At 47.6% G+C, this 26,488-nt stretch overlaps 1 protein-coding gene across 6 annotated transcripts in view; it reads right to left on the bottom strand.

The window, feature by feature from the left end:
* ccdc18 (coiled-coil domain containing 18) overlaps positions 1-26,488 on the bottom strand; it is a 239,684-nt gene that overhangs the window by 13,489 nt on the left and 199,707 nt on the right. For 4 of the 6 annotated variants that reach the window (XM_072510511.1, XM_072510508.1, XM_072510509.1 and 1 more), the window contains 4 exons: positions 21,169-21,306; positions 4,099-4,296; positions 3,022-3,588; positions 2,026-2,131 (listed from right to left, as the gene is read on the bottom strand). In XM_072510511.1, the coding sequence (XP_072366612.1) occupies positions 2,060-2,131; positions 3,022-3,588; positions 4,099-4,296; positions 21,169-21,306 (975 nt within the window). In that variant the 3' untranslated portion in view covers positions 2,026-2,059. The remainder of the gene's footprint in view (positions 1-2,025; positions 2,132-3,021; positions 3,589-4,098; positions 4,297-21,168; positions 21,307-26,488) is intronic. The other 2 variants (XM_072510507.1, XM_072510510.1) reach the window with 2 other exon arrangements.

Genomic DNA, 26,488 nt, shown 5'->3' with positions numbered 1-26,488 from the left:
CAGTGCAGTCCTCCTGGAACAGTGCAGCATGCACTGTGACCAGCTCAGTTAGATACATCCACCAGCATGGGTTCATAAAGGGCAGGTCGTGCCTCACTAATTTAGTGGAATTTTTTGAGGACATTAACAGTGCGGTAGATAACGGGGAGCCAATGGATGTGGTATATCTGGATTTCCAGAAAGCCTTTGACAAGGTGCCATACAAAAGGTTACTGCATAAGATAAAGATGCATGGCATTAAGGGGAAAGTAGTAGCAAGGATAGAGGATTGGTTAATTAATAGAAAGCAAAGAGTGGGGATTAATGGGTGTTTCTCTGGTTGGCAATCAGTAGCTAGTGGTGTCCCTCAGGGATCAGTGTTGGGCCCACAACTATTCACAATTTACATAGATGATTTGGAGTTGGGGACCAAGGGCAATGTGTCCAAGTTTGCAGACGACACTAAGATAAGTGGTAAAGCAAAAAGTGCAGAGGATACTGGAAGTCTGCAGAGGGATTTGGATAGGCTAAGTGAATGGGCTAGGGTCTGGCAGATGGAATACAATGTTGACAAATGTGAGATTATCCATTTTGGTAGGAATAACAGCAAATGGGATTATTATTTAAATGATAAAATATTAAAACATGCTGCTGTGCAGAGAGACCTGGGTGTGCTAGTGCATGAGTCGCAAAAAGTTGGTTTACAGGTGCATTAGGTGATTAAGAAGGCAAATGGAATTTTGTCCTTCATTGCTAGAGGGATGGAGTTTAAGACTAGGGAGGTTATGCTGCAATTGTATAAGGTGTTAGTGAGGCCACACCTGGAGTATTGTGTTCAGTTTTGGTCTCCTTACTTGAGAAAGGACGTACTGGCACTGGAGGGTGTGCAGAGGAGATTCACTAGGTTAATCCCAGAGCTGAAGGGGTTGGATTACGAGGAGAGGTTGAGTAGACTGGGACTGTACTCGTTGGAATTTAGAAGGATGAGGGGGGGATCTTATAGAAACATATAAAATTATGAAGGGAATAGATAGGATAGATGCGGGCAGGTTGTTTCCACTGGCGGGTGAAAGCAGAACTAGGGGGCAATGCCTCAAAATAAGGGGAAGTAGATTTAGGACTGCGTTTAGGAGGAACTTCTTCACCCAAAGGGTTGTGAATCTATGGAATTCCTTGCCCAGTGAAGCAGTAGAGGCTCCTTCATTAAATGTTTTTAAGATAAAGATAGATAGTTTTTTGAAGAATAAAGGGATTAAGGGTTATGGTGTTCGGGCCGGAAAGTGGAGCTGAGTCCACAAAAGATCAGCCATGATCTCATTGAATGGTGGAGCAGGCTCGAGGAGCCAGATGGCCTACTCCTGCTCCTAGTTCTTATGTTCTTACACAGCAGCTTTGGCATCACTGATGACCCAGAGCAGTGATGTTGCAGGTAGGCTCTGAATGTTGCGCTCACCTCGAAGTCACGAGCAAAGTGAAGGTGGACAACTGCACCCCACCTACATCCAGTCCTGATTTAGACTGGTCTTGTAGTTTGGCAATACTATTCGTAGAGTTGGCCCCGGCAAGGGGAAGGAGAAGCCTCCATAATGACTCGCCCTCAAAGGGTGGGGAAGAAACTTTCTTAACTTGTTGGGGCTAGGCAGGCAGACCTCAGCAATCGGAGGGGTGGATCCTCCAGTGGTACTGTTGGTGCCGTGTAGGCAGCCATTGGGGGCTACTCTGTGGGCTGTCAAACATCAAAAAAGGAAGCCCACACCATTTTCTCCCAGGAAACTGCTAGGAGACCACCTTAATATACTACTGGTTTCCCCACAAAGCAGAGTGGCGTTCCCGCCTTTCAATGTATCCCCTGGTGGAGAGACGATGTCAGGCTATCCAGGACCCTTCCACCACAATTGTACCAGCTTTGTTTCCAGAGGAAATACTTGCTAATGTTTCAACAGGTTTGCTGCTGTCTCACAAAAAGCTGGTATGTAAAAAATTGTCAATCAAGTTCAAAACTTGTAAACTGAAGACCCATATAGATTTATTCATGTTATAACCTACCACTGCTGAAGATGAAGCAAATGACTTTTTGTAGCTATTTCAATGGCACAGAAGGACGACTTTGCACATTTAAATCAGCATCCGCAAGGTTACAGTGGGCACTGCCCTGTTAGAAAGTTAAATTCAATAATTAGCAAATTATTACAAAGATTAACAAGAACATATGCAGCAACAAAAGCATAGTCAGTAGTTATAGTTGGAAAACAGGTTTAGAAAGAAGGTCTTAAAGTAGAAAATGACCGTTGTTATCTCATTAGCAAAGCTGGTCAACCTGTAAAGGAAAACCTTTAAGATGTTTGATTTCTTATTCCAGCAGATGTCCATTATCTCTGGTCTATTGCTGCTCTGCTGTTGTGGGTCAATTTATCTTAATTCAATATAGCTTAATTCACCGGCCTCAGCTGCACCGGTGGGGGGTGTGAAGGAGATGAGAGCATCCAGCTTTAAGTTGACAAAGTATACTTAAATGCTTATTTAAATATGGGTGTGAACCAGATTGCATCACCTGCAGCAGGCCAGGAGCAGCACGTGCTCGGTTCGGCGCCCAGTACGGAGCATTTTTAGGGGCTCTCTCGGCATAGTGGGATCTAAATTGCAATTATCTGGAATGTTTTACCTAACTTAGTGGTACAAGTAAATTTAGCAGTAACTTCCAAAGTGGAATTCGTTACACACTTGAAAAGGAGAAATTTGCAGGGTGAACGAACAGGGGAATGGAACTAACTGGATAGCTCTTTCAAAGAGTCAGCACAAATTCATTGGGACAAATGAGCTCCTGTTGAGCTGCATTGTTCGGTGTGTGCTAATTAATTGCAATAGTTTGCGGAAAAGTCCCGTTGTTGCTAATGTCACCAGCAGGAGTACATTGCGAATGCGCTGTAATGTGATCACACACAAGACAATGTTGTTTTAATTGCTGAAATTTCATCATATAAAGACTGCAATAGAAATCAATTAGTAAATAGATTTGCAACTTAACAAACATTCAACACATACCGGATTTGGAATTTTGTGCTTTCCTGTTGAACATTCTTCCATTTTTGATTTGATGTGTTCTCTGGACAAACCTGGTGACTTGTCAAGTGGAGATCCCAGTTTAGTACTACTTTGTTCCATCGAAATTAAATGATTCAACATTCCGCTTAATGTTTCCATGTTACTATTGCTAGTCAGGTTGATGAGCTCCAAATCTTCTTCAGCTTCTGCTTTTGGAGACTGACTGAATAAAGCAGCATTCTCTGATTTCCCTGCACAGGAAGCATCTTCAGCATCTTCTAAGCTCATCTCCTGGGTGATGAAAGACTGCTCAAGTATTTCACGAATCCTGTTAGAGTAATTCAGGGAATGTAATGCTGAACCAATATCGGTGCCATATTTATCATTCGCACTAATAGGTCTGTTCATGTTTCTGGCCAAAGGGTAAAAACTCATGAGCTGCGTTGTGGAGTCTTTTCTATTATTGGATTCATTTTGAGATTGTAACATGGGAGATGGTGGTTGCTGTTTACCCAAAGCTCTTTCAAATCCAGAAATTTTGACTCTCAGTCTTGCTATTTCTGATTCCTAAATTTAGAAATGGAAAAGAAAACTACATTATCATGTAATGCGAATTATCCGAGTTCCGTTTCTCTGTTAACACCTTATGTTAGAAGTTTTACCAAAAAGAAATTTTTAAAAATGAATCACATAAACTGTGAAATTTTAAATGGAACAGACACAACAAATGAAAATCTATTCAAAGAGGTGAGATTATAATCTTTGAATGGTCAGAGAAAAGTTCCTGTTTCAATTCTCTAATTACTGTCTTAAGTTCTCTGGAGTTCCTTCTCTAAACCCACTTTTCTTTCCCGCCATTTTTAAAGGTCTTCGCAAAATCTCTTATCAAGCTTCTGGTCAGCCATCGCAGTCTCTCGTTTCCTGCCTTAGCTTCTGTTTTCCAGATCATTATCTGTAAAGTGTTTCGAACTTTTTTTTAACTTTGAAGGATTTAGAAAAATATTCTGGACATAATGTTAGATTGTCGCTCTCAGACTTATTTTTGGCTAGCCAAATGTTTCAAAACAGAAATCCTACCTTAATTATTTGGCCTTCTTCGGCAGCGCTTATCACCTCTCTCTGAGTCTTAAGTTCTGACTCAAGGTGAAGGATATGCTCCTGAGCCTTTTCTAGGTCCTGCTTCAATTGCAGCAACTGGTCACTTGAATTTTGTGTAGTAGGGCTCTCTGCAATAGGCGGTAGCGGACGGGCATTGCTTTCTTTAAGCATAATGATCTGTAACAAAAATAATTGCACACTTTTAAAGTTTAGTTATCAGCGTCTTAGAACCAACCAGTTATTTGTCTGCAGATCAAATAGATTAGAAGTGAGCTCTCTCTGAAATATATATAGCCAGCCATTATTTGTAGACGATGTTCTGAATTAATCACAGAGCTGCCAACCTTTTCCAACAGAAATCAGTACTCCAGATACCAAAAATCAGCATTTTGGCAGTAAAATCGGTATTTTCATTTCAAAGAAAAAATGCACACCAATCTGAAGTACAAATCTAAAACATGAATGGAAAATGCAAATCTAACGCAGTTACATAGATGTACATCATGAGTGGCTCTTTTCAAATTAAGTTTCAAACATTCAGTAAATCTAACAATGAAAAATTCTACAATACTGCACAGAGAACAATGCAGCAGGGTTTAAATTACCCATTTATGAATATTTAAATGATTACGGGTGGATTCCTGATCCCAGAGAGCACAATAGAACCATAGGCTACCTTCCTAACAACTTCCAAACATTTTAAAATTGCATCACATCACACCATACACTTTTAAATGCGTACGGGCCTTCGATGATGAAGATTGTCTACAAGTGTGATTGTGTAGTCAACCCTCGATGTGATTTTAAAAATCCCGATAAAGGGTTGTACTGGCACCTTGGTGCGAGACCGCGCGAAGGATCACACACATGCTCTGTAGAGTGTACGGGGGTGGGGGGAGAAAGCGCGGGGCCCTCCGTCTTCCAGCAGCAGGAAATCCGTGCTAGTTGGCAGTGCTGTAAGAACCATATATTCACAAGTTTTAGGATATAATTTTTAGTTTTAAGAGATTAAAGTATTAAATGTAAGATAAAATAGAAAATCCTGATGAAAAACTGGTAATAATCCCAAAGTGAATGCAATTCAAACAAGCTGGGAATTAGTTACAGTTAAAAGCTACTCTATGTTGATCTTACAAAGAGCGAGACGTGTAAACATTTGAACAGTGAATGGTCCATTTCTGGGCCCCCTCGTAGAGCCAGGATATCTTTTGTCATCTCTACAAAATAAACGAAAAGCTAACAAAAGAAGGTTGTAAAACTCCATTAGAGATGGAAATTATTCATATAGGCTACAGAATTAGAGTTCTACTGAAGGGAAAATTATTTATTTGTGTTTCTGGTTGAAACATCCCAAAGCATGCAAGGTTGGGATGTTGAGTCAGAAGGTTCTTTCGTTTAATTTATCTGTGCAGACAGAAGTAGGCAGTTCAGTTTGGGAACAGACAGAGGCAGTTGGTGAACACTGCATTTCACCAAATTGAGAGTCAATGGGAGGTGACCATCAGTTCCGTCTGCATTCCAAGGAGAAAAAAATCTCATCATTCATTGTAATATGAATATTAGACTCTTCTGAAGAGTCATATGGAACTCGAGATATTACCTGTTTTTCTCTCCACAGATGCTGCCAGATCTGCAGAGTCTGTCCAGCACTTACTGTTTTTATTTCAATTAAGGCAATATTAGCTCCCTCACCCCCCTGGGAAATTGCAAGCCAGATTTCTACTCCAAATCACTATCCAGCAACCTCTACTGGAGGTGTGTGTGGGCTTTGGGTTAAAGCAAGATTAGGTTTGGCTGTGGTTCAATCAACGACAAAAAACCTGACAAAACACATTTTCAAGTCTCCTATGAACAAGGCAACAAAATTTTACAAGCTTAAATAAAGTAACTCAAGGTAGCTGTAGGGAACAAAAGCTGTTTTTATAGAAGCCAAAATGTGCTTTTAAGCTACGTTTAGAAAGCAAAGGACCATTAAGCACTGTATTGCAAAACTGACGGATATGGCAAATACATTAAATGGCTACTGATGACCCTGTCACCAATATTGGTACATCATGGAGTTGATGCTATAATTGAAAGTGGATGTGAATAAAATAGTGATCTTTCACAGGAACCGTAAATCATTCAATTGAGGTCATTCAAGGAAATGGGAGAGTTGCGTTTTATGAAGCACTTGCTCATATATTTAACAGCTTATTTGGGTCTGGGAATGTCTCCGTCGACTGGATAAAGACCCGTGCAATGAATGTATTTAAAAAGGCAGTAAGTCTGTAGCAGAAAATCATAGGTCTGTTATTTAATTTCAGGTATCGGCAAGTTATTTGACGGTCTATAGGCACGTATGACTTCAACCAATTCAGACCCCTATCCCCAATTCCAATTGATTTCAATTTTATTCAGGCTCCTTGAGGGGACGGACTCTTGCAGCAGATCTGGAACTCAGTTCTTCTGTCCAAGTTTGGATCAAGGCTGTAATGAGGTCTGAAGCCGAGGCCGAACCCAAACTGAGCACTAGCGTAGAGATCACTGCTAAGTAAGTGCTGCTTTGTCAATACCACTTTCCATTGCTTTGTGGATGATTAAGAGTAGACTGACGGGGCAGTAATTGGCTTGATTGGATTTGTCCTGGGGCAGCATTTTACTTCATAGAATCCCTTCAGTGCAGAAGGAGGCCATTCAGTCCATCGAGTCTGCATTGACCTTTCGAAAAGGCACTCTACCTAGGCCCAATCTCCTGCCCTATTACCATAACACCACCCAACCTTTGGGCACTTGGGGCAATTTATCACGGCCAGTCCACCTAACCTACTTTTGTAAGGGCCACGAAGAATCCAGCACGAGTTTTAAGGATACAAAGTAATAACATTTATTTACTATAACATATAGACATAACAGTAGCAGTAACTTCCCTTGCTACATACTCCTTCCTCCTGGTTCCTGAACTGGCCAGCTTATTTATACTAGGAGTTTCTCCGCCCCCCTCATTGGGGAAGCTCATACTCCCACAGGATTGTGGGATAGTCATTAGTCCCCAGCCAATGGTAAGTAGGCAGGTTATAACATCCCTCCCCCACAAAGTCCAAGGAATCCACCGAAGACCCTGGCGAAGAAAGGCGTCGGACTCGTTTGGCTGCAGGCCGGACGGCATTTGCACGCGGCGCTGGATCAGGCGGCGTGTAACGAGACGGAGACCGGCGCTTCCGTGATGAACGGCACGGTTGTACATCCACGGCCCGTGGACCCGAGGATTCCCCCTCTGATGCATCCTGTGTCTCCATCTCGGAGTCAGAGTCTGCTGCCTCCGTCATGTCAGCGTCTCTATCTCCATTCGGTCCCGTAGTGACCTGCGCAGGCATTGAGTGAGGCACCAGTGGAAGATTGTGAGGACTACCTTCCCTTGTCTCTGGTCTCTGCGGCTGTTGAAATGAGCTCCTGGGACGGGGAATCTTTTGAGGGGATGATCTTCTGGACCGAACGTGGTCTACATGTTTTCGCTGGAGACGACCCTGGGCTTGCACTTGGTAAGATATAGAGCCCGTTTGGCGAAAGATTACACCAGGAACCCATTGGGCACCACCAGCAAAATTCCGAACGAATACTGGGTCACCGGGCGCAAACTGCCGAATCGGACGATGCCGAGAAAATCCCTGTCCCTGCCGTTCTTGTGTGCGGCGTACCTTTGCGCCAATGTCCGGGAAAACCATACTAAGGCGGGTGCGAAGTCTCCGGCCCATTAGGAGTTCTGCGGGAGCTACCCCAGTCACTGCATGTCGGCTCAGTGCGTCGGCATTTGCTATCTGCGTACCTGGTTTGTGCTCCAGAGAATACTCGTATGCAGCAAGCAACAAAGCCCAGCGCTGGATCCGTGCAGAAGCAATGGGCGGTATTGGCTTATCCTCTCTGAAAAGTCCCAGCAGGGGCTTATGATCAGTCATGATAGTGAAATGGCGGCCGTACACGTACTGGTGGAAGCGTTTCACCGCAAAAACCACTGCCAGGCCCTCCTTCTCGATCTGCGCGTACTTTTTCTCCGCTGCAGTCAATGTGCGGGAGGCGAAAGCTATCGGTCGCTCGGCCCCGTTCTCCATCTTGTGGGACAGGACGGCCCCAATACCATACGGCGATGCATCACATGTGACGAGCAAAGGCTTTCCAGGATCATAGTGGGTTAGTAACCCAGACGACGACAATTGTTGCTTTACCCGCCGGAAAGCGGTTTCTTGCGGCTGACCCCAAACCCAGGTGTGATTTTTCTTTAGCAGAAGGTGCAAAGGGGCCAGCGTAGTTGCCAGATTGGGGAGGAACTTCCCGTAATAGTTTACGAGACCGAGAAAAGAACGAAGATGCGAAGTGTCCGTTGGGGTGGGGGCATGTTGAATTGCACGCACCTTCTCTGCGACAGGGTGCAGACCTTCGCGATAACCTAGATAGACTACTTCCTTTGCCTGAAATACGCACTTTGTGCGACGTAAACGGACTCCAGCCTCCGAAAGGCGTCCAAGGACAGCCTCCAGATTTTCCAAATGTTCTTGCAATTTTCGGGAACCTTGGATGACGAGAGATATTGTAGGCCTCGTCAAAAAGAAAAAGGAGGCATTTGTCAGGGCTAAAAGGCTGGGAACAGACGAAGCCTGCGTGGAATATAAGGAAAGTAGGAAGGAACTTAAGCAAGGAGTCAGGAGGGCTAGACGGGGTCACGAAAAGTCATTGGCAAATAGGGTTAAGGAAAATCCCAAGGCTTTTTACACGTACATAAAAAGCAAGAGGGTAGCCAGGGAAAGGGTTGGCCCACTGAAGGATAGGCAAGGGAATCTATGTGTGGAGCCAGAGGAAATGGGCGAGGTACTAAATGAATGCTTTGCATCAGTATTCACCAAAGAGAAGAAATTGGTAGATGTTGAGTCTGGAGAAGGGTGTGTAGATAGCCTGGGTCACATTGAGATCCAAAAAGACGAGGTGTTGGGTGTCTTAAAAAATATTAAGGTAGATAAGTCCCCAGGGCCTGATGGGATCTACCCCAGAATACTGAAGGAGGCTGGAGAGGAAATTGCTGAGGCCTTGACAGAAATCTTTGGATCCTCGCTGTCTTCAGGGGATGTCCCGGAGGACTGGAGAATAGCCAATGTTGTTCCTCTGTTTAAGAAGGGTAGCAAGGATAATCCCGGGAACTACAGGCTGGTGAGCCTTACTTCAGCGGTAGGGAAATTACTGGAGAGAATTCTTCGAGACCGGATCTATTCCCATTTGGAAGCAAATGGACGTATTAGTGAGAGGCAGCACGGTTTTGTGAAGGGGAGGTCGTGTCTCACTAACTTGATAAGAGTTTTTCAAGGAGGTCACTAAGATGATTGATGCAGGTAGGGCAGTGGATGTTGTCTATATGGACTTCAGTAAGGCCTTTGACAAGGTCCCTCATGGTAGACTAGTACAAAAGGTGAAGTCACACGGGATCAGGGGTGAGCTGGCAAGGTGGATACAGAACTGGCTAGGCCATAGAAGGCAGAGAGTAGCAATGGAAGGATGCTTTTCTCATTGGAGGGCTGTGACCAGTGGTGTTCCACAGGGATCAGTGCTGGGACCTTTGCTCTTTGTAGTATATATAAATGATTTGGAGGAAAATGTAACTGGTCTGATTAGTAAGTTTGCAGACGACACAAAGGTTGGTGGAATTGCGGATAGCGATGAGGACTGTCGGAGGATACAGCAGGATTTAGATTGTTTGGAGACTTGGGCGGAGAGATGGCAGATGGAGTTTAATCCGGACAAATGTGAGGTAATGCATTTTGGAAGGTCTAATGCAGGTAGGGAATATACAGTGAATGGTAGAACCCTCAAGAGTATTGAAAGTCAAAGAGATCTAGGAGTACAGGTCCACAGGTCATTGAAAGGGGCAACACAGGTGGAGAAGGTAGTCAAGAAGGCATACGGCATGCTTGCCTTCATTGGCCGGGGCAGTGAGTATAAGAATTGGCAAGTCATGTTGCAGCTGTATAGAACCTTAGTTAGGCCACACTTGGAGTATAGTGTTCAATTCTGGTCGCCACACTACCAGAAGGATGTGGAGGCTTTAGAGAGGGTGCAGAAGAGATTTACCAGAATGTTGCCTGGTATGGAGGGCAATAGCTATGAGGAGCGGTTGAATAAACTCGGTCTGTTCTCACTGGAACGAAGGAGGTTGAGAGGAGACCTGATAGAGGTATACAAAATTATGAGGGGCATAGACAGAGTGGATAGTCAGAGGCTTTTCCCCAGGGTAGAGGGGTCAATTACTAGGCGGCATAGGTTTAAGGTGAGAGGGGCAAGGTTTAGAGTAGATGTACGAGGCAAGTTTTTTACGCAGAGGGTAGTGGGTGCCTGGAACTCGCTACCGGAGGAGGTGGTGGAAGCAGGGACGATAGTGACATTTAAGGGGCATCTTGACAAATACATGAATAGGATGGGAATTGAGGGATACGGACCCAGGAAGTGTAGAAGATTGTAGTTTAGTCGGGCAGCATGGTCGGCACGGGCTTGCAGGGCCAAAGGGCCTGTTCCTGTGCTGTACATTTCTTTGTTCTTTGTTCTTTGACGTCCCTGTAATCAAAACGTCATCTAGGTAGACAGCCACACGTGGTAAAGCTCTCAAAATGCCCTCCATAACACGTTGAAAAATTGCGCAGGCAGAGGATACTCCAAAGGGCAACCGTGTATATTCATACAGGCTCCGGTGTGTATTAATCGTTACATATGGTCGGGAGGCAGGGTCCAGCTCCAACTGCAGGTAGGCGTGACTCATATCTAATTTTGTGAACGAGAGTCCACCTGCAAATTTCGCGGAGAGGTCCTCTACGCGAGGCATTGGATATCGGTCGAGTCGGGAAACTGTATTCACTGTAAGTTTATAGTCGCCACACAAGCGAACTGTGGCATCTGGCTTCTTACAGGTACAATTGGTGCTGCCCAGTCAGCAAAACGGACGGGCCTGATAATACCCAAACTCTCCAAACGAGTGAGCTCCCCTTCTACCTTCTCGAGCAAGGCGTAAGGCACTTGGCGCGCCATAGACAACAGGGGTCATTGTAGTTCCTGCAATGTCCAGTGGTTCCCCCGTGTAGGTGGCCAACCTGGCCTGTGAGTCGGTTAATGTAAGGGTCTGTATACCCTGCTTGATGCGGTCGAATGTCCTCTGGGCGATCACGGAGACCGCTGCGCCAGTATCCAACTCCATCTCAAGCGGGTGGCCATTGACCCGTACTGTCACCTTAATGGGGGCCACACGGGGAGCTGCCACACAATGCAGCTGCAGGCAGTCGTCCTCCGTCTCCACGTCCTCAGGAGTAGTCGCCGCAGGTTCATCCACATGGAAGGTACGGCCTCTGGGCTGGTCCCAGTTATGGCCCCTGGGCTGGTCCCAGTTTCGGTCGGAACAACGGCGCCTCTGGCGTCCCCAGGACCGCCGTCCGCGACGAGGTCGGCGCCTACAAGTCTGACACGGACATGGCTCCTCATCCATTGGCTCTGGAGAAGGCTCCCTTCGGGGAGGAATGTCCGATGGCCACTGGCGTCGGTCCGGACGTTGCCTTGCCCAAGGTACCACAGGAGTGCGGGGGGACGTTTTTGGATGGAAAGGGTTGCGCCCCAAGGCATGCACTTCCATTCCCTGTAGCTCCTGTACTCCTCGCTCTGCGCTCTCTCGGGACAAGACTATTTGAATGGCCTGTTGAAAAGTCAATGTTGGCTCCGCTAACAACTTTCTCTGGGTGGCTGCATTGTTAATACCGCAAACCAAACGGTCGCGTAACATTTCTGACAAGGTCTCACCATAGTCACAGTACTCCGCAATCCTGCGTAGCCTGGATAGAAAATCGGCAAGGGATTCTCCAGGGGTCCTCTTAGCGGTATTAAACCGGTAACGCTGGACTATCGTGGACGGGGTTGGGTTAAAGTGTTGCCCCACTATATTCACAAGTTCATCAAACGTTTTGGTGTCCGGCGCAGCTGGGTACGTAAGGCTCCTAATCACCCCAAACGTATGCGGGCCGCAGGCGGTGAGCAATATGACCACCTGGCGCTCGTTTTCGGTGATATTGTTTGCCCGGAAATAGTAATGCATCCGTTGTGTGTACTGGTTCCAGCTTTCCAGCGCAGCACCAAAAACATCCAAACGTCCGTACAGAGGCATGGTATAATAGAAAACAACTTCCAACCTGTATCCAACAAAAATCCAGGGAGGTGGCTTCAGCAGTGTAGACAGCTATTCACTTTTACCTTCGTCGACAGTTTTGTAAGGGCCACGACGAATCCAGCACGAGTTTTAAGGATACAAAGTAATAACATTTATTTACTAGAACATATATACATAACAGTAGCAGTAACTTCCCTTGCTACATACTCCTTCCTCCTGGTTCCTGAACTGGCCAGCTTATTTATACTAGGAGTTTAACATAGAACATAGAACAATACAGCGCAGTACAGGCCCTTCGGCCCACGATGTTGCACCGAAACAAAAGCCATCTAACCTACACTATGCCATTATCATCCATATGTTTATCCAATAAACTTTTAAATGCCCTCAATGTTGGCGAGTTCACTACTGTAGCAGGTAGGGCATTCCACGGCCTCACTACTCTTTGCGTAAAGAACCTACCTCTGACCTCTGTCCTATATCTATTACCCCTCAGTTTAAAGTTATGTCCCCTCGTGCCAGCCATTTCCATCCGCGGGTGAAGGCTCTCACTGTCCACCCTATCCAACCCCCTGATCATTTTGTATGCCTCTATTAAGTCTCCTCTTAACCTTCTTCTCTCCAACGAAAACAACCTCAAGTCCATCAGCCTTTCCTCATAAGATTTTCCCTCCATACCAGGCAACATCCTGGTAAATCTCCTCTGCACCCGCTCCAAAGCCTCCACATCCTTCCTGTAATGCGGTGACCAGAACTGTACGCAATACTCCAAATGCGGCCGTACCAGAGTTTTGTACAGCTGCAACATGACCTCCCGACTCCGGAACTCAATCCCTCTACCAATAAAGGCCAACACTCCATAGGCCTTCTTCACAACCCTATCAACCTGGGTGGCAACTTTCAGGGATCTATGTACATGGACACCTAGATCCCTCTGCTCATCCACACTTTCAAGAATTTTACCATTAGCCAAATATTCCGCATTCCTGTTATTCCTTCCAAAGTGAATCACCTCACACTTCTCGACATTAAACTCCATTTGCCACCTCTCAGTCCAGCTCTGCAGCTTATCTATATCCCTCTGTAACCTGCTACATCCTTCCACACTATCGACAACACCACCGACTTTAGTATCGTCTGCAAATTTACTCACCCACCCTTCTGCGCCTTCCTCTAGGTCATTGATAAAAATGACAAACAGCAACGGCCCCAGAACAGATCCTTGTGGTACTCCACTTGTGACTGAACTCCATTCTGAACATTTCCCATCAACCACCACCCTCTGTCTTCTTTCAGCTAGCCAATTTCTGATCCACATCTCTAAATCACCCTCAATCCCCAGCCTCCGTATTTTCTGCAATAGCCTACCATGGGGAACCTTATCAAACGCTTTGCTGAAATCCATATACACCACATCAACTGCTCTACCCTCATCTACCTGTTCAGTCACCTTCTCAAAGAACTCAATAAGGTTTGTGAGGCATGACCTACCCTTCACAAAGCCATGCTGACTATCCCTGATCATATTATTCCTATCTAGATGATTATAAATCTTGTCTCTTATAATCCCCTCCAAGACTTTACCCACTACAGACGTGAGGCTCACCGGTCTATAGTTGCCGGGGTTGTCTCTGCTCCCCTTTTTGAACAAAAGGATCACATTTACTGTCCTCCAGTCCTCTGGCACTATTCCTGTAGCCAATGATGACATAAAAATCAAAGCCAAAGGTCCAGCAATCTCTTCCCTGGCCTCCCAGAGAATCCTAGGATAAATCCCAACAGGTCCCGGGGACTTATCTATTTTCAGCCTGTCCAGAATTGCCAACACCTCTTCCCTACGTACCTCAATGCCATCTATTCTATTAGCCTGGGGCTCAGCATTCTCCTCCACAACATTATCTTTTTCCTGAGTGAATACTGACGAAAAATATTCATTTAGTATCTCGCCTATCTCTTCAGACTCCACACACAACTTCCCATCCCTGTCCTTGACTGGTCCTACTCTTTCCCTAGTCATTCGCTTATTCCTGACATACCTATAGAAAGCTTTTGGGTTTTCCTTGATCCTTCCTGCCAAATACTTCTCATGTCCCCTCCTTGCTCGTCTTAGCTCTCTCTTTAGATCCTTCCTCGCTACCTTGTAACTCTCCATCGCCCCAACCAAAACTTCACACCTCATCTTCACATAGGCCTCCTTCTTCCTCTTAACAAGAGATTCCACTTCCTTGGTAAACCACGGTTCCCTCGCTCGACGCCTTCCTCCCTGCCTGACCGGTACATACTTATCAAGAACACGTAGTCGCTGATCCTTGAACAAGCCCCACTTGTCCAGTGTGCCCAACACTTGCAGCCTACTTCTCCACCTTATCCCCCCCAAGTCACGTCTAATGGCATCATAATTGCCCTTCCTCCAGCTATAACTCTTGCCCTGCGGTGTATACTTATCCCTTTCCATCATTAACGTAAACGTCGCCGAATTGTGGTCACTGTCCCCAAAGTGCTCTCCTACCTCCAAATCCAACACCTGGCCTGGTTCATTACCCAAAACCAAATCCAACGTGGCCTCGCCTCTTGTTGGCCTGTCAACATATTGTTTCAGGAAACCCTCCTGCACACACTGTACAAAAAACGACCCATCTATTGTACTCGAACTATATCTTTTCCAGTCAATATTTGGAAAGATAAAGTCTCCCATAATAACTACCCTGTTACTTTCGCTCTTATCCAGAATCATCTTCGCCATCCTTTCCTCTACATCCCTAGAACTATTAGGAGGCTTATAAAAAACTCCCAACAGGGTGACCTCTCCTTTCCTGTTTCTAACTTCAGCCCATACTACCTCGGAAGAAGAGTCCCCATCTAGCATCCTCTCCGCCACCGTAATACTGCTCTTGACTAGCAGCGCCACACCTCCCCCTCTTTTGCCTCCTTCTCTGAGCTTACTAAAACACCTAAACCCCGGAACCTGCAACATCCATTCCTGTCCCTGCTCTATCCATGTCTCCGAAATGGCCACAACATCGAAGTCCCAGGTACCAACCCATGCTGCCAGTTCCCCTACCTTGTTTCGTATACTCCTGGCATTGAAGTAGACACACTTCAAACCACCTACCTGAACACTGGCCCCCTCCTGCGACGTCAAATCTGTGCTCCTGACCTCTCTACTCTCATTCTCCCTTACCCGAAAACTACAATCCAGGTTCCCATGCCCCTGCTGCATTAGTTTAAACCCCCCCAAAGAGCACTAACAAATTTCCCCCCCAGGATATTTGTGCCCCTCAGGTTCAGATGTAGACCATCCTGTCTGTAGAGGTCCCACCTTCCCCAGAAAGAGCCCCAGTTATCCAGAAATCTGAATCCCTCCCGCCTGCACCATCCCTGTAGCCACGTGTTTAAATGCTCTCTCTCCCTATTCCTCATCTCACTATCACGTGGCACGGGCAACAACCCAGAGATAACAACTCTGTTTGTTCTAGTTCTGAGCTTCCATCCTAGCTCCCTGAAAGCCTGCCTGACATCCTTGTCCCCTTTCCTACCTATGTCGTTAGTGCCAATGTGGACCACGACTTGGGGCTGCTCCCCCTCCCCCTAAGGACCCGGAAAACACGATCAGAGACATCACGTACCCTTGCACCTGGGAGGCAACATACCAAACGTGAGTCTCTCACGCTCCCACAAAATCTCCTATCTGTGCCCCTGACTATAGAGTCCCCAATTACTAATGCTCTGCTCCTCTCCCCCCTTCCCTTCTGAGCAACAGGGACAGACTCCGTGCCAGAGGCCCGTACCCCATGGCTTACCCCTGGTAAGTCCCCCCCCCCCACAAGTATCCAAAGCGGTATACTTGTTTCTCAGGGGAACGACCGCAGGGGATCCCTGCACTGACTGCTTTTTCCCAGTCCCTCTTACAGTTACCCACCCATCTCCAATCTTTGGTGTAACTAATTCCCTGAAGCTGCTATCTATGACCCCTTCTGCCTCCCGAATGATCCGAAGTTCTTCCAACTCCAGCTCCAGTTCCCTAACTCGGTCTTGGAGGAGCTGGAGATGGCAGCACTTCCTGCAGGTAAAATCAGCAGGGACACTAACTGCATCCCTCACCTCAAACATCCTGCAGGAGGAACATTGCACTCCCTTCCCTGCCATTCCTCTAACTTTCTACCAAGATCTGGCTAACAACTGAATTAAATTTTTTATAAAAAATAATAATAATATAATAAAATATGGTACTTACCTCAGACCAATGGGTTTTATTATTAGGTTAGAGGAGGAGGGCGGGTGGACACTACTACACGTGTAGTGTCTCGGGTTTCCTCTCCACCAGAATTTATTGGCGAGTGTCTTCCCAGACGTCCGCGGGTCGACTTCCTGTTCCTGCCTAAAACACTAATTTAAAAAAAAAGAAAAATTCTCAGCTCCTGCTGAAATTGACTAACCAGCCAGCTCCACTCCCGCCGAAATCGACTGGCCTGCCCCTGCAAAGACAAGTGCTTTTAAAGGACAGACTTACCTCCCAGCAGCCACTTCCGCACTGCTCCCGCGGAAACTGACTCACCAGCTGTTCTCCCGCGGAAATCGACTGGCCTGCCCCTGCAAAGACAAGTGCTTTTAAAGGACAGACTTACCTCCCAGCAGCCACTTCCGCACTGCTCCCGCTGAAACTGACTCACCAGCTGTTCTCACGCCGAAATCGACTGGCCTGCCCCTGCAAAGACAAGTGCTTTTAAAGGACAGACTTACCTCCCAGCAGCCACTTCCGCACTGCTCCCGCTGAAACTGACTCACCAGCTGTTCTCCCGCCGAAATCGACTGGCCTGCCCCTGCAAAGACAAGTGCTTTTAAAGGACAGGCTTACCTCCCAGCAGCCACTTCCGCACTGCTCCCGCTGAAACTGACTCACCAGCTGTTCTCACGCCGAAATCGACTGGCCTGCCCCTGCAAAGACAAGTGCTTTTAAAGGACAGACTTACCTCCCAGCAGCCACTTCCGCACTGCTCCCGCTGAAACTGACTCACCAGCTGTTCTCACGCCGAAATCGACTGGCCTGCCCCTGCAAAGACAGGTGCTTTTAAAGGACAGACTTACCTCCCAGCAGCCACTTCCGCACTGCTCCCGCTGAAACTGACTCACCAGCTGTTCTCACGCCGAAATCGACTGGCCTGCCCCTGCAAAGACAAGTGCTTTTAAAGGACAGACTTACCTCCCAGCAGCCACTTCCGCACTGCTCCCGCTGAAACTGACTCACCAGCTGTTCTCACGCCGAAATCGACTGGCCTGCCCCTGCAAAGACAAGTGCTTTTAAAGGACAGACTTACCTCCCAGCAGCCACTTCCGCACTGCTCCCGCTGAAACTGACTCACCAGCTGTTCTCCCGCCGAAATCGAAATTTACTAGTGGTTTCTCCGCCCCCCTCATTGGGGAAGCTCATACTCCCACAGGATTGTGGGATAGTCATTAGTCCCCAGCCAATGGTAAGTAGGCAGGTTATAACACCTACACATCTTTGGACTGTGGGAGGAAACCAGAGCACCCAGAGGAAACCCACGCAGGCACTGGGAGAAAGTGAAACTCCACTCAGTCACCAGAGGCAGGAATTGAACCAGGGCACCTGGCGCTTTGAGACAGCAGTGCTAACCACTGTGCCACTTGTACCCATTGAGCATGTTTTTGCTGGGGGTCCACTTAAAATAGGGCAGGTACCCATCACCTTCCCCTCTAATCCCGGGCCACCCCCATAATACAGGGTTTGGAGAGCGCCAAAGTCAGATGCCTGTTTACCATATTTAAATAGATAATCAAGGGTCAATTAGGCTCATTACCAAGCCGATTGACCCCAATAATATACTTTCCACGCAATAAAACAGTTGGCTTGGGCAGTCAGGTGGAGTGGACAGTCATTTAAAAACCAATTCTTCAAATGGTGGGAAGGAAGGAAAGGGTGGTACTATCTTCCAGGGCTGCACTTTGCAGATCACAGAGGCAGTCCCCCTAAGATAGAAACATCCCTTTTAATCCTAGTGCCTGATACCTTAAAAATTACCACCCATAACCCCATTCCCTAATCTGCCCAACCCTCCCTGCCCAAGAGCCCAGACTTACTTTTTTCCTGGGATCCACTGACCTCCCTGTAATACTTTGCTCTGCTTTTTGTAGACATGACAGACTGGGCAATTTACCAGTGTCCTGTGTACTGGAACAACTAATGGTGTGACTAGACCTGGAGCAGAAGTCTTCACTATTACACTTAGGATGCTGTCATGGCCCACAGACGTTGCTGTATCCAGTGTCTTCAGCCATTTGAAGAGTTCTGAGGAAGAGTCAAATGAACTTGAAATGTTAACTGTTTCTCTCTTCACAGATACTCCCAGATCTGCCAAGTTTTACAAGCATTTTCTGCTTTTACTGCCTTCAGCCATTTTGTGATTTCACATGGAGTGAATCAAATTGGCTGAAGATAGGCACCTGTGATGCTGGCAACCTCAGGCAGAGCTGGATCATCCACTTGGTACGTCAGGCTGAAGACTCGTTATTCCTTCATGGGAAGTGGGTATTGGTGGTAAGGCCAACATTTGTTGCACATCCCGAATTACCCTGGAACTGAATGACTCTGCCATTTCAGAGGGTAGTTCAGAGTCAACCACATTGCTGTGGGTCTGGAGTCACATGTAGGCCAGACCAGGTTAAGCATGGCAGATTTCCAACTCTGAAGAACATTAGTGAATGAGATGGGTTTTTACAATAATTGATGATAGTTTCATGGTCACCATTACTGAGACTAATTTTCAATTCCAGATTTTACGATTATGAAGATGGCTTCAAATGCTTCAGCTTCGTCTTTTGCATTGATGTTCCTTATTTAAGGATAGAGATGTTTGTGAAGCGTCCCCATGCCGTTAGCTGTTAGGTCACAACTAAGATCTGGGTGGAATGTAGAGTTTTGATCTTCTCTGTTGGCCATGGAATCGCTTAGCTCATACTATTGCATGCTGCTTCCACTGTCGAGCATTCATGTGTTGTAGTTTCACACAGTGGCATCTCATTTTTAGGTATGCTGGCACTACCCAGGAATGGTCTCCAACACTTCACATTGAACCAGGGTTGATACCCCACTTTGATGGTAAGAGTAGAGTGAGGGATAAGCCAGACTATTACTCAGTGAGAAACCCAGTAATCGAAAAATTCCAAAAGGAAATTAACAGGTTAATTAATGTCTTCTTAGAAGCCCACTTTAAAGCTTATGCAATCCTAGCATCGACTGCTTTCCAGTTCTCCCTCTTGATTAAAGTCTGCATCAACAATTCGCTACTAATCACAACATTTGGTCTATTGCAGACTCCATTAATGGGCACGATCTACCGGCCCACGTCCCGCCGGAATCGGAGCACGACGCGGACAGTAGATGCCTCTCCCGGGATTCCCAACGGCCGGTATGGATCACAATGGATGGAACCCAGTCTCGCATGCCTAAGCGGGTTTAAAACCCATGTAAACGTGCTGACGCTGAATCTAATCGGCTTCCGGTATCTACGAGCTCCCAAAGGGAGACCCCAGCCGGGCGTCGTTTAGAACTAGTCCCCTGGGTGATTAGGGACAGGACAGGGTGGCACCCTGGCTCTCCCCCTGCTACTGCCACCATCGCCCTGACACTGCCAAGGTTCCCAGATGGCACTGGCAAGGGTCAGAACCTGAGGGGGCCATGCCCATGGAAGGAAGGAAGGTTGAGGGAATGTGTGAAGAGTGGGGATGTGAAAGGCCGGTATGAAGAGGCCTCCGGAAGGTGGTGGTGGTGTGAAGGGTCAGGGCTCTGGAAGGGGGGGCCCCCCGAAAGGAGGTGTGGAAGGGATTGGAAAGGGCGTGCCCTCAGCAATCCATGAGCAGGGTGTCCTCACTTGGGGACGGGGAGGGAGGTTGGGGTAATGCCTATGTGTGTGGGGAGTGACATTGCCCATGGGTAGCAGGGGACCCTCAAGCTCACTTAGAGATCAAGACACCCTTTCAAAACGGTCGCCCGATCTCGGAGGTGCTTGTCTGGCCAGCGAGTTCAGCTCCCCAGTGATAAAAGTAATTCTAAATGTGGGCGTGACCGGGGAGAAACTCCCCAGGAATCAAAAAAGCGGTGGGGAACTCGGCAACCAAGCCGGGGAGAAACTCCCAGTCAAACCTGTCTGAAATGACATGTAGAAACATTTCCGTTCGGTCGCGCCCAACATCTAACTAGCATTTGTGCAGAATTACGTATTATCTGGTAAAGATTTATGAAAGTAAGTGGTCAGGTCAAGAGCCCTGCAATAGAAAGGCAGTGCACCACACTGCAGCACCACACTGCAACACCAGCACACAGGTACAGGTTTGTACCTGGAATTCCCCAATACCATGATTTCCAGCCTTAGCTCCAGCATCTAGAGGACGCCGTGCATAGGATAAAACTAGTCAAAAGAGGCAAAGCATCCTCAGAATGCGTCTGTCAGCAAATACAGTTGCCTGCCATTCTTATTGCTATGTTACAAGCCAATGCTCAAAGGCCTCCAGAGCAGAAATTAATTAAAAAATCATATCAAAATACTTAATTGGATCAAAATGATGCAAAGGTAGGCACACATAATAATAAATAATAATCACTTATTGTCACAAGTAGGCTTCAATGAAGTTACTGTGAAAAGCCCCTAGTTGCCACATTCCGGCGCCTGTTCGAGGAGGCTGGTACGGGAATTGAACCCGCGCTGCTGGCCTTGTTCTGCATTACAAGCCAGCTGTTTAGCCCACTGTGCTAAATCAGCCCCATCTATTGCTTTGTTGTATATTTTACAATAAGGTTTTTAAATTGATAAGAGTACCATCATAGTAACAATGTTTCCACATTTCTTATTAAATAAATTGTATCCTACTTCTTTCTGATGAGCATTCTTCAAGTGTTTAACCAATTCTTTTAGCTTCTTTGTGTCTGCCTGAGTCCTGATTTCTAATTTGGTCTCTCGAACATGAGCAGCACCCAATTCTTCTGCAAGGCGAGCAGCACATGCTTCCTATAGACAGTACATAAAGATAACCAAATTAGCAGAAACGAGAACAAGGGGCGAAATTCTCCCCCAACGGCGCAATGTCCGCCGACTGGCGCCAAAGACGGCGCCAATCAGACGGGCATCGCGCTGGCCCAAAGGTGCGGAATGCTCCGCATCTTTGGCGGCCTAGCCCCAACATTGAGGGGCTAGGCCAACGCCGGAGGGATTTCCGCCCCGCCAGCTTGCTGAAATGGCGTTTGTTGCCCCGCCAGCTGGCGCGGAAATGCGGCGCATGCGCGGGAGCGTCAGAGGCCGCTGTCAGTTTCCCGGCGCATGCGCGGGAGCGGCCACTGTCAGTTTCCCGCGCATGCGCAGTGGGGAGAGTCTCTTCCGCCTCCGCCATGGTGGAGACCGTGGCGGAGGCGGAAGGGAAAGAGTGCCCCCACGGCACAGGCCTGCCCGCGGATCGGTGGGCCCCGATCGCGGGCCAGGCCACCGTGGGGGCACCCCCCGGGGTCAGATCGCCCCGCGCCCTCCCCCAGGACCCCGGAGCCCGCCCACGCCGCCTGGTCCCGCCGGTAAATACCAGGTTTGATTTACGCCGGCGGGACAGGCAATTTCTGGGCGGGACTTCGGCCCATCCGGGTCGGAGAATCCAGCGGGGGGTCCCGCCAACCGGCGCGGCCCGATTCCCGCCTCCGCCCAATCTCCGGTACCGGAGACTTCGGTGGGGGCGGGATTCACGGCGGCCAACGGCCATTCTCCGACCCGGCGGGGGGTCGGAGAATGACACCCATGATATCAAGAACTTTGACTAGATTTGTGTTGACCTTGTGCAAAAGGTGCAAGATGTGAAAAGTTTTCTTCCCCAAAAGCATCATCAAACACATTGGGCAATCAGTACCAATCACTCAAGATTCTCACTTCTATCTATTATGCAAAAACCTCTGCTGCAAGTGTACATTGTGGACATCAGGCGAGGAATAAGCTCACAGGATATGCCTTCCATGGTAAAACAGCCTTCGGGCACCATCAGGCTCAACATGAATAATGGAGACTTGAGCATGGGTGCAGCCTGTGGAACTGTACCTCAAACAGTGCAGTTAACACTTTGTAAAAGGGGAGGAAGGAAAACAATATTTTTAAAAAGGATAAAAAGTTGGCACACACTGCTGGGGTTTAGGCAAGAACCCAACTTGCCAACTGATACGTTATACTAAAGCTGAATGTTTAAATGACTAAGTACTAGAAAGGAAAACATTCTAAATTCCAAATAAATTTCTCACTTGAACATTTCATTCCCTCAATTATTCTAATGTTGACTGGGGGAACGTAACATTGTCCGAATACCGACTTGGATACTAAAAATACAATTGACAGAGAGGGTATTGTTTCTGAAAAGTGTTCTTGGAGAATTTTCTTTATCAGTGCATTTCCAGCCCAGCGAAGAGAGAGGCATTACTGGATCTCGTTCTGAGGAATGAGGTGGATCCAGTGGGTCGACTGTCACTAGGGAAATATTTAAGGATTTAGATTAGCTATCGAAAAGGGCAGGGAACGATCAACTGCAAAAAATACTTAATTCGCGGAGGGCCAATTTCTGTGGGTTTAAAATTATTTGTCCCAGTCAAAGATTGTCACACAAAATTGAAATGGAACAATTGGCTGCCTTTATCGAGGAGGTAGTTTAGATGCAGCCAAATAGCCCGTGAAGGGAAGAGCTCCCTGGATGACAACTGACAGGAAGATGAAACAGAAAAAGGACGCACTTGATAAATGTCAGGTGAGTAGTGAGAACAAGTTCAGTTGGCTAGAAAGCTGGTTCGTGATGCAGAGTGTGGCCAGCAGCACAGGTTCAATTCCCGTACCAGCTGAGGTTATTCATGAAGGCTCCGCCTTCTCAACCTTGCCCCTTGCCTGAGGTGTGGTGATCCTCAGGTCAAACCATCACTAGTCAGCTCTCCCCCTCAAAGGGGAAAGCAGCCTATGGTTATCTGGGACTATGGCGGCTTGACCTAGTAAAATAGTAGTAAAGAGGGGAGGGCCCGAAGCATGGGTATGGCTAAGGTACTAAATGAATAATTTGCATCTCTGTCTTTACCAAGAAAGACTATGCTGCCAAAGTCAGTGAAAGAGATGGGAAAATTGATAAAGAGGAGGTACTAGAATGACTGGCTGTACATAAAGTTACTGTATCATGAGGATCAAATAGGAAAACAAGTATGAAAATTGTGGAGGAACTGACCATAATTACCAGTTGTTCTCCTTAGATATAGGGGTGGTGCCACTGGACTGGAGAATTGTACTCTGCTTCTTCAAAAAAGGGTGGCAATGATAACCCAACCAGAACAGGCCAGTTAGTTTATCATCACTGCTGTGCAAGCATTTATTAACCATAATCTTGGAGAAAATTAATAGTTTCTTGGACAAATGTAGGTTGTTACGATTCCAGTTGATGTTATAATTAAATGAGTGTTCATGGTCTTAGCCAGGATAGTGGAGGAGGAGGTGGACCCGGACCCTTTGGTGGCGATATTTGGGGTTTCAGAGAAGTCGGAGCTCATGGAGAGGAGGAAGGCCGATGTCGTGGCCTTCGCCTCTCTGATTGCAAGGCAGCGAATTTTGCTGGAGTGGCGGTCGGCATCGCCACCGGGGGTAACGGCATGGTTGGTGACCTATACGACTTTCTGCGGTTGGGTAAGTTAAAGTATGAGTTAAGGGGCTCAGCAGGGGAGTTTGAGAAAATGTTTGTGACCGTATTTGAGGAGCTGTTCGTCTCAGGGGAGTGGTGGTGGTGGTGGGGGGGGGGGGGGGGGGGGGGGGGGGCCTGAAAAAGGGGGAAAATCTGTAAAGAATGTATAGTTGATTGTTGGGAAGTAGGTTTCCCGGGGTGTTTATTTGCTGTACCCTGCTTTGATACATGTTTGTAATAAAATACAAAAATAAACAAACAATTAAATGGAAGATTCCAGAGTGGAACCCGGGCTCAAAGACCATGGCCGAGATTCTCCGATCCCGCGGCCAAGTTCTGATGCCGTAGTCAAAAGCGGTGCAAGCGACTCTAGCGTCAAAGGGCCTCCAGGCCCAGGCATTCACCCCTTCCAAGGGGGCTAGTACAGCGCCGGAGTGGTGTCCACTGCTCCAGCGCTCGAAAGCCAGCGCGCCACGGGCAGCGCGGGTCCGCGCATGCGTGCCAAGGGTCCGCACATGCGCGTGGGATGCCGTCTCTGCGCAGGCCCCCAGGCAATATAGTGGAGCACTGCAGGGACCTGGCGCAGAGGAACATAGGCCCCCCCCACGGAATTAGCCCGCCCGCCGATCGGTAGGTCCCGATCGCGGGCCTGACCACCGTGGAGGCTCCCCCGGAGTCGGATCTCCACGCCCCCCCACCAGGACGGCCCCCGCAGCCAGACCTTCGAGGTCCCGCCGGGTAGGAGCACACGTAACCCACGGCGGGACTCGGCGGGCACACGGCCCGTCAAGGTGCGAGAAACATCAGGGGGGCGCTTTCAAAGGCCCCCGACCAATGTGGCGGCGACCCCGCCGGCCCAATTGGCATCGATTCTCCAGTCGTCGGAGAATCGGCAGCCTGGCATCAGAGCGGCGTGGCGTGATTCCCGCACCCCCCTCCCGGCAATTCTCCGACCCGGCGCGGGATCGGAGAATCCGGGCCCGTAACTCTTACTTTTTTTAATAAAACATGGAGGAACAGAGTCACTGGAGTGCTAATTAGTTTTAAACAAAAAAAATGATTAAACATGAAAAATTGATTATACAATACTCCTTTACTCCCCTTTATCTTAACAAATAGACACAGATTTTTAAGAGTAGCATGGATTACAAAGTGTATCTTAAGCTACAATGGTCTAAGTAACACCAAATCCCTTCAAGCAAACAGGACAGCTGTGGTCAAATGCACACACTCCGCTCTGAACCCAAGTGAATGCCTGTAGATTTCTCCTCAGATTCTCCCCAGATGATGTCACATGTGAGTTTCCAAACTCCACTCCCAAAAACACACTTTAAAATCTTCTATCACAATAATGGTTTCCATCAGCAGTTTGCATCTGAAATCCAGTCCGGGTTTTCCAAATGACTTAAACAAAGTTTCCACTCCACTTTTAACAGCAAGTCCAGTATCCAGAATTTACAACACCCCCCCTTTAGGATTTCTTTGTCTTGACTGCTGTACAATTTGTTCACAATTGCTTTAACTATCGATTCCCGGATTTGATTAAAATGGTATCAAACTGTTGATTTACCTCTGAAGTCTGCTTTCCCACTTTAAACCTGGTTACTGTAATTGTCTCTTTAACTTAGAATACTAATCAGACTTCTGGTGGCTGCCATGGAGTGAGTGGTCGCACATTTTGTGGCTCTTGCTCAAGATGGATTTTGTTGGTCCTTCTCTACCCATATGGGGTTTTTTTTTGAGGGAAAGGTGTCCGAGTGCCCAGGGAAGGTAATACTCCTTTGGTGAGGTCGATGCATGGATCAGAGGAGGAGAAGTGCCACGAGAATGAGACAACAGCTGGAGCAGGAAAGTTTTTGTGGTGCGCAACAGGTGAAGATGGCGGAGGGCAAGGGAGCAGTGCTGCCTGCCCAGTGGTCGACAGAGCAGCTGGTGGAGCTTTGAACGAAAAATTGCAACAGCAGAGGAAAATGGCTTTGGGAGACCTGGTTAAGGCGGTGGAGCCATTTAGAGCTGTGGTTGAGAAAGTGGAGCAGAGGCTGCAGGCTCAGGGCCTGATGGTTCAGAAGGTGGGGGAGCATGAGGAGTGGGTGGCCTCGTTGGAGACGGAGTTGGGGATGGTTTTGGACAGCCTTAAGAGGCTGAGAGAGAAATTAGAGGACCTGGAGGACTGCACCAGGAGACAGAATCTAAGGATTGCCTGGATGCCGGAGAGCATTGAGGGAGTGGAGGCTGGCAAGTATGTGCCGAGCATGCTGGAGAGTTTGATGGATGAGGGAGCATTCGACCAGCCCCTCGAGGTGGATCTGGCGCACAGGGCACTGAGGAGGAGGCCTCGGGTGGGGGAGCTGCCGAGGGCGATGTTGGTGCGGCTGCATCGATTCTTGGACAAAGAAAAGATCTTGAAATGGGCGAAGCAGATCAGGAAATGCACCTGGGAAGGGAGTGACCTGTGGGTCTATCGGGAGCTGGGTGTGGAGCTGGCAAAGATGAGGGCCGGGTTCAACCAGACAA

The sequence above is a fragment of the Scyliorhinus torazame genome, chromosome 7, assembly GCF_047496885.1.
Source record: "Scyliorhinus torazame isolate Kashiwa2021f chromosome 7, sScyTor2.1, whole genome shotgun sequence".
NCBI lineage: Eukaryota > Metazoa > Chordata > Chondrichthyes > Carcharhiniformes > Scyliorhinidae > Scyliorhinus > Scyliorhinus torazame.
The sequence above is the reverse complement of the archived record's forward strand: the minus strand, read 5'-3'. Positions and strand labels throughout refer to the sequence as shown.